At 40.6% G+C, this 15000-nt stretch overlaps 2 protein-coding genes across 3 annotated transcripts in view; both read left to right on the top strand.

The window, feature by feature from the left end:
• Window positions 1-1232, top strand: part of LOC137979785 (trace amine-associated receptor 1-like) — a 10655-nt gene extending 9423 nt beyond the window's left edge. For both annotated transcript variants that reach the window (XM_068827135.1, XM_068827136.1), the window contains exon 2: window positions 1-1232. This exon is cut by the window's left edge and continues 22 nt beyond it. In XM_068827135.1, the coding sequence (XP_068683236.1) occupies window positions 1-1085 (1085 nt within the window). In that variant the 3' untranslated portion in view covers window positions 1086-1232.
• An 8585-nt stretch (window positions 1233-9817) lies between these two features.
• LOC137979586 (transcriptional repressor NF-X1 homolog) lies at window positions 9818-13128 on the top strand. Its single transcript, XM_068826879.1, has 2 exons — window positions 9818-9888; window positions 10101-13128. The coding sequence occupies exon 2, from the start codon at window positions 10107-10109 to the stop codon at window positions 11589-11591; it is 1485 nt and encodes a 494-aa protein (XP_068682980.1). The 5' UTR covers window positions 9818-9888; window positions 10101-10106; the 3' UTR covers window positions 11592-13128.
• The last annotated feature ends 1872 nt before the right edge of the window (window positions 13129-15000 follow it).

Here is a 15000-nt window from a genome sequence, read left to right as displayed (position 1 = left end):
TCATGAACAAAACCGCTTCGTCGACGCAAGGAACTTCTCGGATCATGGACGACGTTAAGCTTGTAGATATTTCCCTGGGCTGGAAAATTTTCACCATGGTTGTTATGACCATAATTCTCGTATTAACCATCATTGGAAATATCGCAGTCATCGCTGTTCAAAGTCATTCTAGCGTCCTAAAAAATATTGTCAACTCCTACTTCCTTGTGTCTCTATCCATTGCGGATCTTCTGGTTGCTATTTTAGTCATGCCTTGTGCATTGGACACTGTGAACACTGGCTCGTGGAGGTGCGGGAACATTTGGGGCAAGTTCAATGGATTTGGCAACTTTCTATTCTGTATTTCGTCTATAATGCATCTCATGATGTTATCTATTGACCGTTATATGGCAATAGCTAGGCCACTCCGGTATCCACTGGAGATGACAAAGTCAAGAGCTCTTACACTATGCTTGATCTTGTGGAGTTACTCGGCCGTGTGGGCCTGTTTGCCGTTATTTGGAGTTAGTTCATATGAGTGTTTTATTAGTTACATTGGAACCTGTAAGGCGGAGGACTGGTCTAAGAACAGTTTGAATTTTGCATTTGCGATCTCCGTTGTCTCAGGGACGTACGGCATCGCTTTGATTTCAATGGTATATATCTATTTCAAAGCCGGTCTAGTTATCCGAAAACAGGTTCAGCGAATTCAAAAAGAGTTAAAAGATCTTCAGCAAACAAAAGACAAAGATTTCAACATGAATTTTAACAATACGAACTCTAAGCATGGTAAAATGGCCCATAAACTGAGCTGCAACAAGGGAGTGGCAACGTTGTTGGTAGTAACATTGGCCTATCTTGTATGCTGGTCACCGTTTTGTATTATGCTTTTTATTGAAATTGGTAGTGGGAAAAAGATCAATGGTCCATTTGGCATTTTGGCAATGCTTGTTGGATTTGTAAATAGTTGCTGTAATCCCGTTATATATTCGATTAAGTACAGGCGTTTCAGATTGGCCGTTGCCAGCATGTTAGGCCGAAAAAATCGGGTGAGCAACCTGTCAGTCCCTGCCGGGATGACGATCGCGGGTTTTCGTCGATCATAAGGAGAAAGGGCCGCATCAGAACGTTAGCTAAAAAGAGTCGTATACATCTAAGATATGAAAGCCTGATGGGATAGCATCAACAATTTTGTAAACTGAAGCTTATAGAGTTTTCGTTCATGTGACCAGCATCAATATTTGCATACTAAAACAAAAGGAAGAATTTGCATAAAGGTGGAGTTCAATTCCTAAAAGAATATTTGACTCCTCCAAAATGGCCGCTGTTTCTTTGTTTCACTCCTCCAACATGGCGTCCGGATACAACTATCTATTAGATAGTACGCACGCTGTGATTAGTTAATTTAGCGGGTGGTATGCAACAGTACAGCCCGCTAAATTTGAAATTTTAATGCATTTTCTGGCAAGTTTTTCATGTTGTTTTTTATGTGAATAAACTAGTGGAACTGTTTGAATCTTGCAAGCATCCTTTTCAAAAAGCCAATAAGATGGTCTTATTCTTCGGCCATTTCAACTTAGTAAAAATAACAAACAAACTGCGGTTATAAACGTAAACGTCAAGTTCATAAAAAGTTTTACAACATGCGTTGTCTCGTTATGTTTATAACCGCTGTTTGTTTGTTATTTTTACCCAATAAGATGGATTCGTTTTTCACCTTTTTACACGTTCCTATCATTTGTGGAACCTGGACATTCCGCTTGACTTCAACTAGTTTCCTTTCCTCGCCCCTTATTTTTGAAAACCTTGCCCCGTTCACTAGGGATAGTTTTAGGGCCTAAGTGATCGGACTCGATCAACAGACGCGAAAGAGTCTTTTGGCACTTTCCCTTTCCTTTTGTCAGAACTGGCCGGCAAGACGCGACGGTTTGCCGAGAAATGCAACAAATTTGGAGGAATACTTGCATGATAATCAATCGCATTCTTCAGGAGGAGTATATGTCATCCTCGAAGTGTATTAATTTGAGAGTTAATTTGTAGAGTCAATTTCCCCGGTCAGGCAAAGCGTCCTTAATTAGCCGTTTAATTCTTGCGTATTCGCTCACATACCACAGGCGCACTGACTCTGAGAACTTTAACCAAAGTCCTAATTTTATCATACTGTGTTACATTGTGATTGATTGTCGGTAAGCTTTAACAAGAGGCTATTCAACATTTGACTTGATTTGTGTTAGTGCTTCAGCGCTAGAACGACTGGACACTTAAATAAAAAATTCCTTTAAGGTTACGTCAATCCCCCCGGGGGGGGGCTCCCATATGGAACAGACGGGGATGCTCGTCGGAAATTTTGAATTTAACCCCTAAAGGAGACCATCCGGGCGTGGCTCAAGCTTTTCGTCACCCCTAAATGAGACCAATCTGGGCGTGGCTCAAGGAAATCTTGACCGCTGAAAACAAGTTAAAAAGAAAATTTGACTTCTGTTTCTCTTCGCGTAATTCTGTGTTTCTTCGCGGAACCCTAAACGAGACCTTGGCGGCTTACAATATTGGCGCTTTGCCCGGATGACCCTAAGCGAGACCCAAATCCAAAACTTACACCCCTAAGCGAGACGACGAGCATCCCCGTCTGTTTCATAACCGGTCAATGTCTACACGGATCTTGACGACAAACGGAATAACTGCTATTGTGTCTGAAGTCGTTGATTATCGTTGGATTCCTAGACGTTTATCTGACAAGTGTCACGATAGTGATTTATCCAGTGGATAGCACTATCCATCCTTCGAACAACTGGGTCCTGATGGCGAAGTGGCCCGTTCCTTGAACGGTCCTGAAACTTTGCGGGCCATTTCGGTTTTCACAGTTTCCTTTGTATCTCAAGAACGGATAGAATTTCAGTAATTTTGCTTTTTGTCACCTTGAAAACATGTCAAAAGATCGGCTTTCCAAAACAAACGGTTGGCAGTTTTCACAAATGGCTTTTCGGGCCCGAAAGTTTCGGGACTTTCGAGAAACGGGCCCCAGGTGTGGAAAACGAGTAATCAAAGCTGGGATACTGGTTGTTAGCTCCTAATGATGATCTCCTGCTCTGATTGGAGGTAAATTTGTCAATTAGTCGCCAAGCTACCCTGCAGTTCTTAATCCAATCAGCTCAGGGACCCCGAGGACCATCAGGTGGAGATCACCTCACCCTCCACACACAGGCAGCCTCCTTGGGAGCATCCGAAAGAAGGCTCTTAGCATCATACGTGTTTATGAATTAGCTTCTACCTGTACCAAATACTCCATCCTAAGTCTGATCCACAGACGTCCGGCAGCTTAAAGGGACAGTTTCACGGTTTTGCGCATGTTCAAGCTTTGGCCTTAGTAGTTTTAAATTTTACGATTTTTTACTGAACCAGATGATGTTCATTAATCACAAAGAGTATTAAAAGCAAATACACCGAATGACTGGGGCCCAAATTTGGTGGAAGATACTACGGGTTTACACAGAAAATATCAAATTTAGTTTTGACCATCGAATCTATTGTGCTGTCGAACATTTTATTCTACGCACGAGTTGTCATAACGCACGAGTTATCTGTTCGCATGCAGTAGGTTCATAACCCAAAGGAAATGATTGCAAAAGTAATTCCAACTAATAATTCCACTTCTATGGCATAGTTTCCGTTTTCTGCATCAGTGCTTTCGATTGTTTCAATAACAATGGAATTAAACAAACTGGTTGCCCATGCACAGAGACGTGAAACTCTCCCTTTAAGCTTGTTGGAATTCACATTGTCACTAGTTTATAACGGTTACACACAAGTACTGTTAATTATTCTGACGTCACAGTCTCGGTTGTGTGCGTGTTTTTCCCGCCTCGCAGTACATTGTGTTTCGTTGTTCAAAACTTTGTCTGTACTGTCCTGACAACTGAAAATAATTAAGAAATGAAGTGCCTGTCACCTTAACTCACTTTTCCACTTTATTTAACCTCCAAAATCATCTAAAATACATCGTGTTGTTTTTAGCACTTTTTGATTGAAAATTCCCTTTTTTGTTCGCTTCTGCCCGGAAAGAAGGGAAAAGTGGTCACTAACCGAGCAATAAAGGGGAATGGGTTCGAGTAGTGGTGTACATGGTAGCCTGCATGACAGGCGCTTTATGAGCCAAGCGGCGCGAACGCGATATTAGGGAGCTTAAGCACGCGCGTTTTTGAGACGCGAACGGCAACCGGAAGTGAGCTGTTTTCACTTTTAACTTGTCTTTATACAACCACAGTTAAATTGCTGAGTATCTTTTCACCATTAGAGATGATTAGTATAAAAATCTGGGAGACACCATTGTCCTGGTACGCGAAATGCTCTGTTCCGGTTGCCGTCCGCGTCTCAAAAACGCGCGTGCTTAAGCTCCCTATTTCGCACGGACACGAGCGCGAAGCGCGAGACGAGGGGTAGAAAAAATTCGCGCTCGTGTCGGCTCCGCGCGAAATATCGCGTTCGCCCCGCTTGGCTCATAAAGCACCTGTCATGCAGGCTATGTACATGGTGACCTTTCGTCGTGAGTTCAGCGAACAGACTGGATTTTGTCCCTTTGACAAATGACCATCGCGGGAGCTTGTCTGCACGACTATCGGCTCAACCGTATGGAGGAAGACACCATTTCTTCTGAAACCTGTCAAGGATTGCAAATTTCCCTTTCGTAAACGGTCCTTGCCATTTGAAACGGTCGTTGCTATTTCTCAGAACGGTCGTTGCCATTTGAAACGGTTGATGCCATTTATAACGGTCGACTACACACTTCACTTCAAAGAAAATTAAAAGAAACAAACTAAGAAAAAATATTAACAAAAATTAAGACAAAAAAGGAAAAAACACATTTATAAAAGAAAAACTGGAGGAAAAAAAGAGTCCGAAAATTTCAAGACTCGAACTCGGGCTCTTAGCCCTCACCCTAAACACAGGCAGCCCAAGCTCAAAATGTTAGGAGTTCAGTGTAACGTGACATATGCTATATTACATAATTACGCGAAACGTGACTCCCGCCTTACAGCATATGGAGGTATTGTGTTACAACGGTTTGATTTTGTAAAGGTTTGTATGGGAAGGCAACGGCTTTGCTGGAAAAGTCAATTATTCTTATATTTTGTGAATAAAATCTACTTACTCTGTTGCCGTGTTGTATTCCACTGCAGTGGAAACCCACAAAACGATAAATCGCCGAAATCGCGTTAGATCGGCCTGCGGAGCTGGCAAACAACAAAGAATACAACACGGCAACAGAGTAAGTAGATTTTATTCACAAAATATAAGAATAATTGACTTTTCCAGCAAAGCCGTTGCCTTCCCATACAAACCTTTACAAAATCAAACCGTTGTAACACAATACCTCCATATGCTGTAAGGCGGGAGTCACGTTTCGCGTAGTTATGTAATATAGCATATGTCACGTTACACTGAACTCCTAACATTTTGAGCTTGGGCTGCCTGTGCCCTAAACAGAACCATAACCCGAACCCTAACTCATATGACCAGCGAGACACAACTCCCAGTATAACCGCAACCTTTCGAGTTCTTAGACCTAATGAGTGTAATTCAGAGCTTAAAAATGGCATCGACCGTTTCAAATGGCAACGACCGTTCTGAGAAATGGCAACGACTGTTTCAAATGGTAACGACCGTTTACGAAAGGGAAATAAGCGTTGGCGTCTCCTAACCAATCACTCCAAAGTCACCATGGAATGACTCTTGTGGAACAAGGGACGTTTGCAGGAGGAAGAGCGAAATGTAACACAAATATTACTCAAAGAAAGAAAGTTTAACATATGCTAAAGAAGAAGCAAATCTCGAGCAGTTGGGAGTGAAGGCTTCCATACTTGATATATGATCAGTCACCATCAAGCAATGAATACATCAAATTAAATTCATTGAATACATTTGCATCATTTCTTTCAATTAAGGAAACCACGAAACTTGAAATCAGTTATTACATGAAGCTGCTTAAAATCTAATGGAAGCAACACCTTGATGCAATACAAACAAGATATGTGTGTGGATGTTTACTTTGGCGAGCGATTTTAAATCCCATTTGAGAACAGGACAACGTGTTAGAGACAGTTTTTAAGTATCGTGCTATGCCCATAGATGCTCTATATTTCAATATATATGACTTACTCCTTGATTAATGCGGCAATCTAAGGGAAAAAGTGTCTTAAAAAAAAGATATTTTCGAACTTCGTAAGGGCAAAAGAACAGAGTCGAGTTGGTCGTTCCCTTTTGCTCTCGGTTTACTGTCGTCTGCCCGTGCCATTCGACTATTTCTGCAGCTTGGAACTTACAGGTTTGTTTCCGGCAGCGGCACCATGATTCCTGATCGACACATTAACATAACGACTTTGGATACTCACATCTGGCTCCAAAAATAAAAGCCTCACACAAAGGATTGCTGCTGGTTTTCTTTTTATTCGTTTAATTTGTTTGTTTTTTATTCCAACCGACCGACTCAAACTTTATCATGATAAACTTGACCAGAATACCCTAAAACAAAATTGTGACACAAAATCAAAATGGCGAGTTTCAAGTCACGGAGTGAATCGGTTATTATTGATTTTCCAAATGATGCAATTTTTGACACTGTCTCTCCAGCCCTAGGGAACTCAACTTCGGATACAGTCATGCTTCCTCTAAAAATGTCAACTTCACAAATGTATATTAATTAGCTACCTTAGTTCAAAGGGGCCGCTCTTTTAACGATGGTCGGGATAGCTCTTTCATTCCTTGAAGGAACAAACACCTTTTATTTTCACACGGAATGGACTCAGTATGACCACTGAGAAAACAGGGAAGGAAAATCTTTCCGAAATCTACGTTTGTGGTATTGCTCAGTTTTTGACAGATCAAAAGCGAAAGTGCTCCAAAAGAAGTTGAAGCCGGAATCAACAAATTCCAAAATTCCAGCAGCGCAAAATTAAAAAGCGATTTAGCAGCTGTGGGCTGTATGCAGAAGAAAGTCTGTTCATAGGACTTGAGTTTATATCCCTATTGCCTTGTGCTTGTGCAAATCCTTGAGGAAAGTTAACGTTTGTGTTAGATCTGCAAAAAACAGTAATCTCATACGGTCCCTTGGAGAATGAGGCTTCTCAAAAATGGCCATGATCAAATGATAACAACTTAAATATTTTCAAGGCTTATTACTGTAAAGAACACCGGGCAGTTGTTGGAAAGATACAGATGACGTCATTTGTTGCAAATGTGCCAAGATCCTCATTGGCTTCCGAAACAGAGGATTCTTTTGTTCCAGTAGATAGGACATTTCAACAACAAAAACAATAATTGGAAAACAAATATATCCCATCTTTTTATTTTATAGAAACATTAACGTTGTTGTTTTTGTAAACAGTATTATGTTGTTTGTCTCTTTGTTCGTTGAACAAACCTAGAGAGTGAAACTTCTAGAACACTTAAAAATTGCTTTAGCCTAGCAAGGGGTGAATGCCAGTGAAGACGCCTTGTTAAAGCACGCATGCAGAAGATGCTTTTTCACCCAGACTTGTTTGAAGACAGTGTCTGACTCTTACAGATTGTACTGAGGTAAGTCTGTTCCACTCTGAAATTGTTTTGCGTTCACCTACGCAAAACCTACCCGAACCTCATACAGTCCTCACCGCAAGGGCGGCAACTAGTCTGCAGAGACCTGAATTTAGGACAAATTAAGTTGAATGAAAGACAAGCTGCGAAAGTGAGAGAGTTTTTAACAAAAGTTAATGCGGTTAAATTTCTCTTCGAGTGTTGAAAAATATTTCACGATTGAGCGCAGCGAATGTTTATATTTATTACATAAACACCAATGAAATACTAAATCATTTCACGAAAGGCCCGACCTAAACTGCTTGCAGTGCTTTTTTCACATCCCTCGTCCCTAATCCTCGTTTTTAATTCTTTGTCCCGTTCAAATTATCCAATCACGGTCCGAAACTCTTTGTATGCGTGCATGCAATCAATTTTGAGTATCGCATTCTAGTCTACCACAAAAGCTCCGTTTAGTTTTTGACTATTCTTCCGGAAAATGACACACTCTTGAGAAGGGAGCGCAATTGAAACTGGAAAATAAGTAGTGAGTTAGGAACTAGAAATGTGGATCGATACACATGATCCACCCGTTTTAGTATTCAACATACTGCAAATACCAGTCATAGCTTGACCACGAGTAAGATGCAAAATGAGGGTTTGTGCCCTCGTTTGCGCCCTTCAACATTGCAGACACCTGCTTTAAAATAGGAATTTTAAGAAGAAATGACGAAGTAATCCTGCTGCGCATGGTTTCGTATTTTTGCGGTCCTTTGCATAACAATGCCGTGAAATCACACCAAGTTTTGACGACAACGTGACTGATACAACAGTGAATCGTTCACTCTCCATCTTTATCAGGACCGCTTGCACCAAGTTACAGAATATTTCGCCCATATTGTAAGTGCAACTTGAACAAAATGGAAAAAACGCGAAATTTTTATGAAAGCGTGAAGTAACATTTTGTTTCCGTATGCGTCGTCGTTTCTTATTGAACTCCCTTTTACTTCCCGTTATTGTCGGCCACTTCCACCAATAAAAAAAATATTTAAATTTTTTTAAGTAGCCGATGTATTTTAACGGATTTTAACGATTTTAATAACCCATTTCCGAGTTCATGCTACTTTACATACGAATGAAATTTCATGAGGAAAACTTCGCACTTAGAGACTCGCTTTGAAGAGGGGGTAGACGTGAACTCGGAAATGGCCTACTGTCCTCCTTGAGTTATATGTTTTCGTGACTGCTAAATACTCGTAAGTCATCACTACAAGTCTGCCTGAAGATAAAAGTAGTTATTTATGGAGTGTCATAATTAAACTGAGATACTCGAGAAAAAGCACGTGAAATAATTATCCCACGGAAACATAAAGATAAAGTTTATCTCTCCAAAGATATTCCATAATAGGGAACTGAGATTACGATCGGCCATCGAAATTGAAAAAAATCTTATCGCAAAATCAATTGACAATTTCGCGACAACTCTCCGTCACCTAGAGTGTATCTTACATGCATCTTTGTTTGTCCGTTAGCTTTGTCCCTTTTCTACGTGTGTTACCAACTGATCAATTAACAAATACTTGACAGGGGTTGACATCAATCCAGCAAATAGCTGTAATAACATATAATTCAGGAAGACCCCATCAAGAGATAAGCTGCATAAAATAAAAGGGAACGTGCAGACCCACCCGTTATTGACAAGCCGTGCACACTAAGTTCCCTCCAACCATCTCCAAGAAGAACAGTATGATGCATTACAAATCTCATTCATGGACTTGACAGTGCATCATTTTCTCATCAGATGAGTTTTCTTGAAAAAAAAAAGAGACCTTTATTGGGCCTCAGATGGTGTATCTCTCAAGCCATCAAGCGGTCAAGTTACGGACGATGTCATTTACGACTTGCAATTAAGATTTCTTAAAAATTAATTATTCTTAATCTCCTCAATCGCGCTTAAATCAAAAGGATTCAAAAAGAGAAAATTTTCCAATCTCGAATTTCTAACATTTCGAATGTGAATACCTATGCTCGGATCGGTTATGCAAGCAAGGTCACCAAGCCTTAAAATGGATGAAAACAAAACAAAAGAAGCAGAAAAAAAAAGCAAAAACAAAAATGGGAAAGAGATGAGCTCGCACATGTCTGGATAAGAAAAATAAAAAACACCGAAGCCGCGGGAGATAACGGGTGAAACACAATATTGGAAAATAAATCTGTTATTTTTCCGGAAGATAGCGATATAAATACATCCCACGCTCTGATATGAATTTTGGCACAGATTCATGGACGTTGGGAACGATTCACACTTGTCCCTCGAGTGTTACTTTGCTAGGATCCATCAACCAATTGTAATCGTCGGTCAAGGTACACAGGTTCTTGAGGATAAAGCTGAGTACTTTTTTTTTAGCAATGACCATTTACTCTGAAAACTATATGTTAATTGACAGAGTGATAACCTATGATTTGGAACGAACTAAGGCAATAATGAACTCCGATCAAGCTAACAACAAACTTGTAATACTATCCCTTACTGTCCTGTAGGAGTTCACTGACCGGGTACATTTACTTATTTTCAGAACGTTATGTATTTCCCTGTATTAACGGCTTGTCTTCTTCTTGTGGCCCTGATTCTTGCTGACCGCCACGGTGAGCTTGGGCCGTTCTCACCAACTCAGTGCAACTTGATCTACAAAAATGCTTGTCACCAATACCGAGCAACTGGTGTACACGATGTCATATGCGTCCACAACCTGCGATATCACGTTTGTCAACAAACTTGCAACAGTGCTAGCTGTAGGTTGCATTGTAATGCGCTATTCTCGTGTGTACAGCAATGCTTCGCTGGCCTCTGTAAGAAGATGCTTTGCGATTCTGAATATTGCAATCAGACTTGCATTAGGGGAAACTGTCAGGCAATGGATTGTGTCGGGAAGCAGTGCGAGCAGAATTGCAATTCCGGTGGCTGTACCATGGCTTGCTCGGGAGGCACTGAGACATGCACTCAAAGGTGCAAGATGGGAAAATGCATCATGCATTGTCCTCCAGGAATTAAGCTGTGTCAACAGAGTTGTGAGGGTGGAAAGTGTACCATGATTTGCAACGCTAAGACATGCAAGCGTTCTTGCAAGGGAGGGCATTGCATATACACGATAGCAGCTGACAAGCATCTGGAAGCAACACAACTTGGGCCTAGATTCTTGAACTGTAACAACGAAAGCGATGAGCACACGTGCGTTCAAAGTTGTCCCGAGGGAAACTGTGACATTAAGCGTAACAGATATGTGTCGCATGGTTCCTTGCTTCAACTTTGCCCTGGGGGAAATTGCAAATTTGAATGCAGAGCACCTCTAAAATGCACTCAAGTGTGCATTGGTGGCTCATGCAAGAAGTTTTTTTGTAACTCAAAATTTTGCATTCAAGAATGCGTGGCTGGAAGATGCGACATGGAGTGTGAGGCGGATGAATGCCTGCAAATGTGCAGAGGAGGAAATTGCAGCATGAATTGCTTGTCAACAGTGAAAGGATGTTCGCAGTGGTGCCCTTCTGGGGACTGTATCCTCGGCTGTAATGCAAAACGATGCAAACATTACTGCGATCAAGGTCATTGCGTCATTTCCGACAGTGCTCGACGACTTGAAGGAATCTTGAGAACCGTTCGATGTTCCACGTCAACGCGCAAATGCAATCAAGATTGTCCATCAAAGCGAAGTTGCGCTTTTCTCGGCTGGGCTCACTTTGGCTTTTTCTATCATGGCACTCATCAAATCTGCAGACAGGGAGATTGCCGTACGATGAACTGCATAACATCTAACAAATGCACGCAGACATGCCATAAAGGAGCCTGCAATTCAATGGTTTGCACCTCCAATCATTGCTTGCAATATTGCGAGGGAGCCAATTGCAATATGGAATGCAATGCTGCAATCTGCACACAAATTTGCCGCGGCGGAGGTTGTGAAATGAAATGCACTGATAAGGTCAGGACGTGTACTCAGTCGTGCAATTCTCAGATTTTGAGCTGTCAAACTGTTTGCTTTGCCAGGTCCTGTGTGTTAACTTTGATGTAATTGTTGCAACAACAAAAATAACCTAATTACGAAAAAATGCAATTGTCTTGTCCAGAGTTATTATCAAACCATAAAATGCTCAACCAAAAAACTCGGGGGAAACTGGTTTTCTTTTGGAATTCGAAGAAAACCAATTTCGAGTCTTATGAAAGTGCCAGGGCAAATTTGATTGCTTAGTCTATGAAATACTCGTCATTAAGAGTCTCAAGCTTAATTTAAATATCCATACGGACTCCATACGTGCCCAACGTCTTGTTTCATTTTCATTGTTCCTTTGTTTTGCTATACCTTCTTATCAGCTATTGTTCTTTTAGTATTTATAGATTGTAATTTTCATTTGAACATTGACTTAACAACGTCGTAACGTCGTCCTTTTTATACAAAGTTTTTAGTCTTTTTTGCCATTTACGATTTTAAATATATTTTATCGCAATTATTTTATAGTTAAATTAATAAAACCATATACTTAATATATGGAGATGGTTATGAAACTCGACATTTTCTTTGTCTTTGGTTTTTGTCCGCTGTTTTGGCCTGACCATGCAAAAGCTACACCCTTTTCCAACAAGACAGCCAATCAAAAGTTTCGATTAATTTATCCAAAACTCAGTTATGAACCGAGGACAAAAGATTGTGCATGGTCAAGGTCAAGTTAACAGGAAGTGGGACAGTACTGTTCTTTCTTTTGAAGTTTTCGGGGTTTCATAACCACTCCATCTATATGAACCACGATAGAACGTAACAAAGTTTATTAAATCGTAGCGGCCTATAATAGCTTTGGTCTCACGGTACATTGTCATGCCCAGATATGGTCAAATACGGGCAAAAATAGCAGCTTCTTCTTGCTTCTTGCTTTTCTCGCGAAAGGAATCGAAGGCGGATGTCAATGTTAATCCCGGTAAACGGAATAAGTGATGTATGTATGTTGGCATCGCTCTTCTTCTTAATCCCAGCATCATCATTGATTACTTACCCTGCGAACAGGATGGCTCTCTCTTCGTGTCCCTCATCTTTCTCGCTCGCTCCGCGAACAGAAAGCCTGCTCGCAAGCTACGTTTAATTTCTGTTAAATATTTACCATTTTCTTTGTATTCTCGTCGGTGCCGGAATCTCATTGCTACGAGAATTGACGGCTCTCCTCATAGTTCTTACGGAGATAATATCAATGACGCCACTCCTTGTTTCCCAACAAACTAAAACAAAAGCTTTTTTTGTTCAAGTGAATGGCACGATTTGATTAAGAAAAAGACGGCTTTCTTTCTTAAAACACTTTTGTGGGAATCTGAACAGCACAAACGCGTAGAACCTCGTTTGTTAGCCTGCACACAGGTTCTCCGCCTTGAATGGCGCGCGATCAACAGCGTGAGGAGTGGGGTTAGCTGTAGATCACGTGCCATTCGAGAGGGAGCACTTGACCTGTGTGCAAGCTAGTCCGTGATTCGCGTCGGCTTGACCCACGAACTTTGCTTTAGAAGACGATTACTGAAAACTTGCTTTCAATTCGGATCAATTCGCCGGGAACAAAAATGGGCCTTTGAAGTTTATTTACAGTGAAGTTATTATACAAATACGTAAAAGGTCGACTGAAACGACTTTTTCTTAATAATAATAAAGAAGAGCGAAAACTACCTTGAGTATTAATATCTTCTGTTGATAATGTCAGTCCAATAACTTGTATAGACCCTTCTACAGGTGCTTTTTTTTCTTGAGCAATTTTCCAGTCAAGGCAAAAAATTCCCGTGTTACTACTCTCTGAACCGCTTGCGTAGACTTTCATATACCGGACCAAAAAGGCGGAAGACAAAGGAACCATTGTTATTCTGATTAAGCTTTGTTTATTAAAACAACGACAATCCGCTTTGTTCTTTTGTTTTATGGACGTTAATTATTCCGGATCCGGTATGGGAAAAAAAGGCCAAACTTTTTAACGATTTTTGTGTTTGCTTTAAGGTGAACAAAAATAGCAAAGAGAGCTTTCGTGGTTGTATACATTAGCAAAGCAAAATCCTCAACAACATTAAGCCAAAACAATTCCCTGATGACTTTTCAAAAATTGCAATAATGCTTGAATTTTGCAATGGACATAAACAAGGCAATAAGTAGTAATAATATTTTGACACACTCGGATGAATTGCGGTCACTTCGTTCCATCAACAAACGACAAAAGTAGTTGAGATACTGAACTGGGAAGACTACAATTAAGCAAAAATCACTTGAACGTTACATTTTCCATTTGTACTCCCCCCTCTTCCCCCCCCCCCCCCCCAAACAAAACAACATTGTTAAGGGGGAAGGGGGTTAAATGAAAAGATTTAGGGGGTAGGGGGTGTCCAAGATTCCTTAACAGGGAAAAGTGTCTCAACACTTCTGGCGCTTATTGATGGTCAGTTCGTCCAATTCAGATTGTTCCACAAAATAATCAACTTTCATGATCGAATTTACTTGTATAAGCCTACTTGATAACCGTAGGAGATCGATTTGAAGTTCGTATCGATCGATCTACGGTATTTACACTACTTACAATACACAATACACAAAACACTAAGCACTGCTTACACATAGTACTAGGACCTCAGAAGTGCTAATGGTCAGGAAAGAGGAAGGAAGATGAAACTAGGTTCACCCAAACCGCAAATCTTCGTAAATTTGGAGGTTAGGATAAGTATTTTAATTAGCAGCACAAGAAAGAGGAGAAAACAAAAGGTGTCAGGAAAAAAGGTACAAATGGTTCCCATTTCTTTAAGACGGTTGCTTGCGTTTTTTCGATTATGTAGATATGCTTGAAGTAACAGAGGAAATCGACTAATTTTGGACTGTTCGTTTTATGTTTGCACAGCCAGATGTAATGCTTGGCGAGCAAAAGGCAAAAATTTATTTGCAGGTTGTTTTTTTATCTATCTGGCCAGGAGCCCATCTGGAGCGTGCAACTTCCATACAGCGTCTCCTGATCTGGCCTTAGACCTAGAGCAGTATGTACTTGAGAAAAAAATGTTAATTATTTGACAGGACTTAAGCCACGAAAAAACACTAATTCAAAAATCCTGGGTTATCTCATATTTCCGAAAGAAGTGTAACAAGCTTTCTGCTTCGGAGTGGCGCGCAGAAAGTACATTTATCATCTTCAAGAACCCTTATCTTTTTTAAAAACGTATTAGTCGCCAGACGGCGATGTAAAAACTTATAATTTAAGGTTATCAGTTTTGAACTTTTTGTACACTGAAAAGTTAGCCGATACACTGCCCTCCAGTCAATCTTTTCGTCTGGTGGCAGATAAATTTCATTGGACCATTTATGCTGAAAAAGGGGGGGTTGTTCGCTTTTAGATAAAATAAGCTTGCCATATGCTAATCATGTTTTGGCAGATCCTTATTTTTACTTAGGCGATTGATAGCATAGCCTGCGCTTGCAG

Source organism: Montipora foliosa, chromosome 12 (assembly GCF_036669935.1).
Source record: "Montipora foliosa isolate CH-2021 chromosome 12, ASM3666993v2, whole genome shotgun sequence".
NCBI classification, from domain to species: Eukaryota; Metazoa; Cnidaria; class Anthozoa; order Scleractinia; family Acroporidae; genus Montipora; species Montipora foliosa.
The sequence above is the reverse complement of the archived record's forward strand: the minus strand, read 5'-3'. Positions and strand labels throughout refer to the sequence as shown.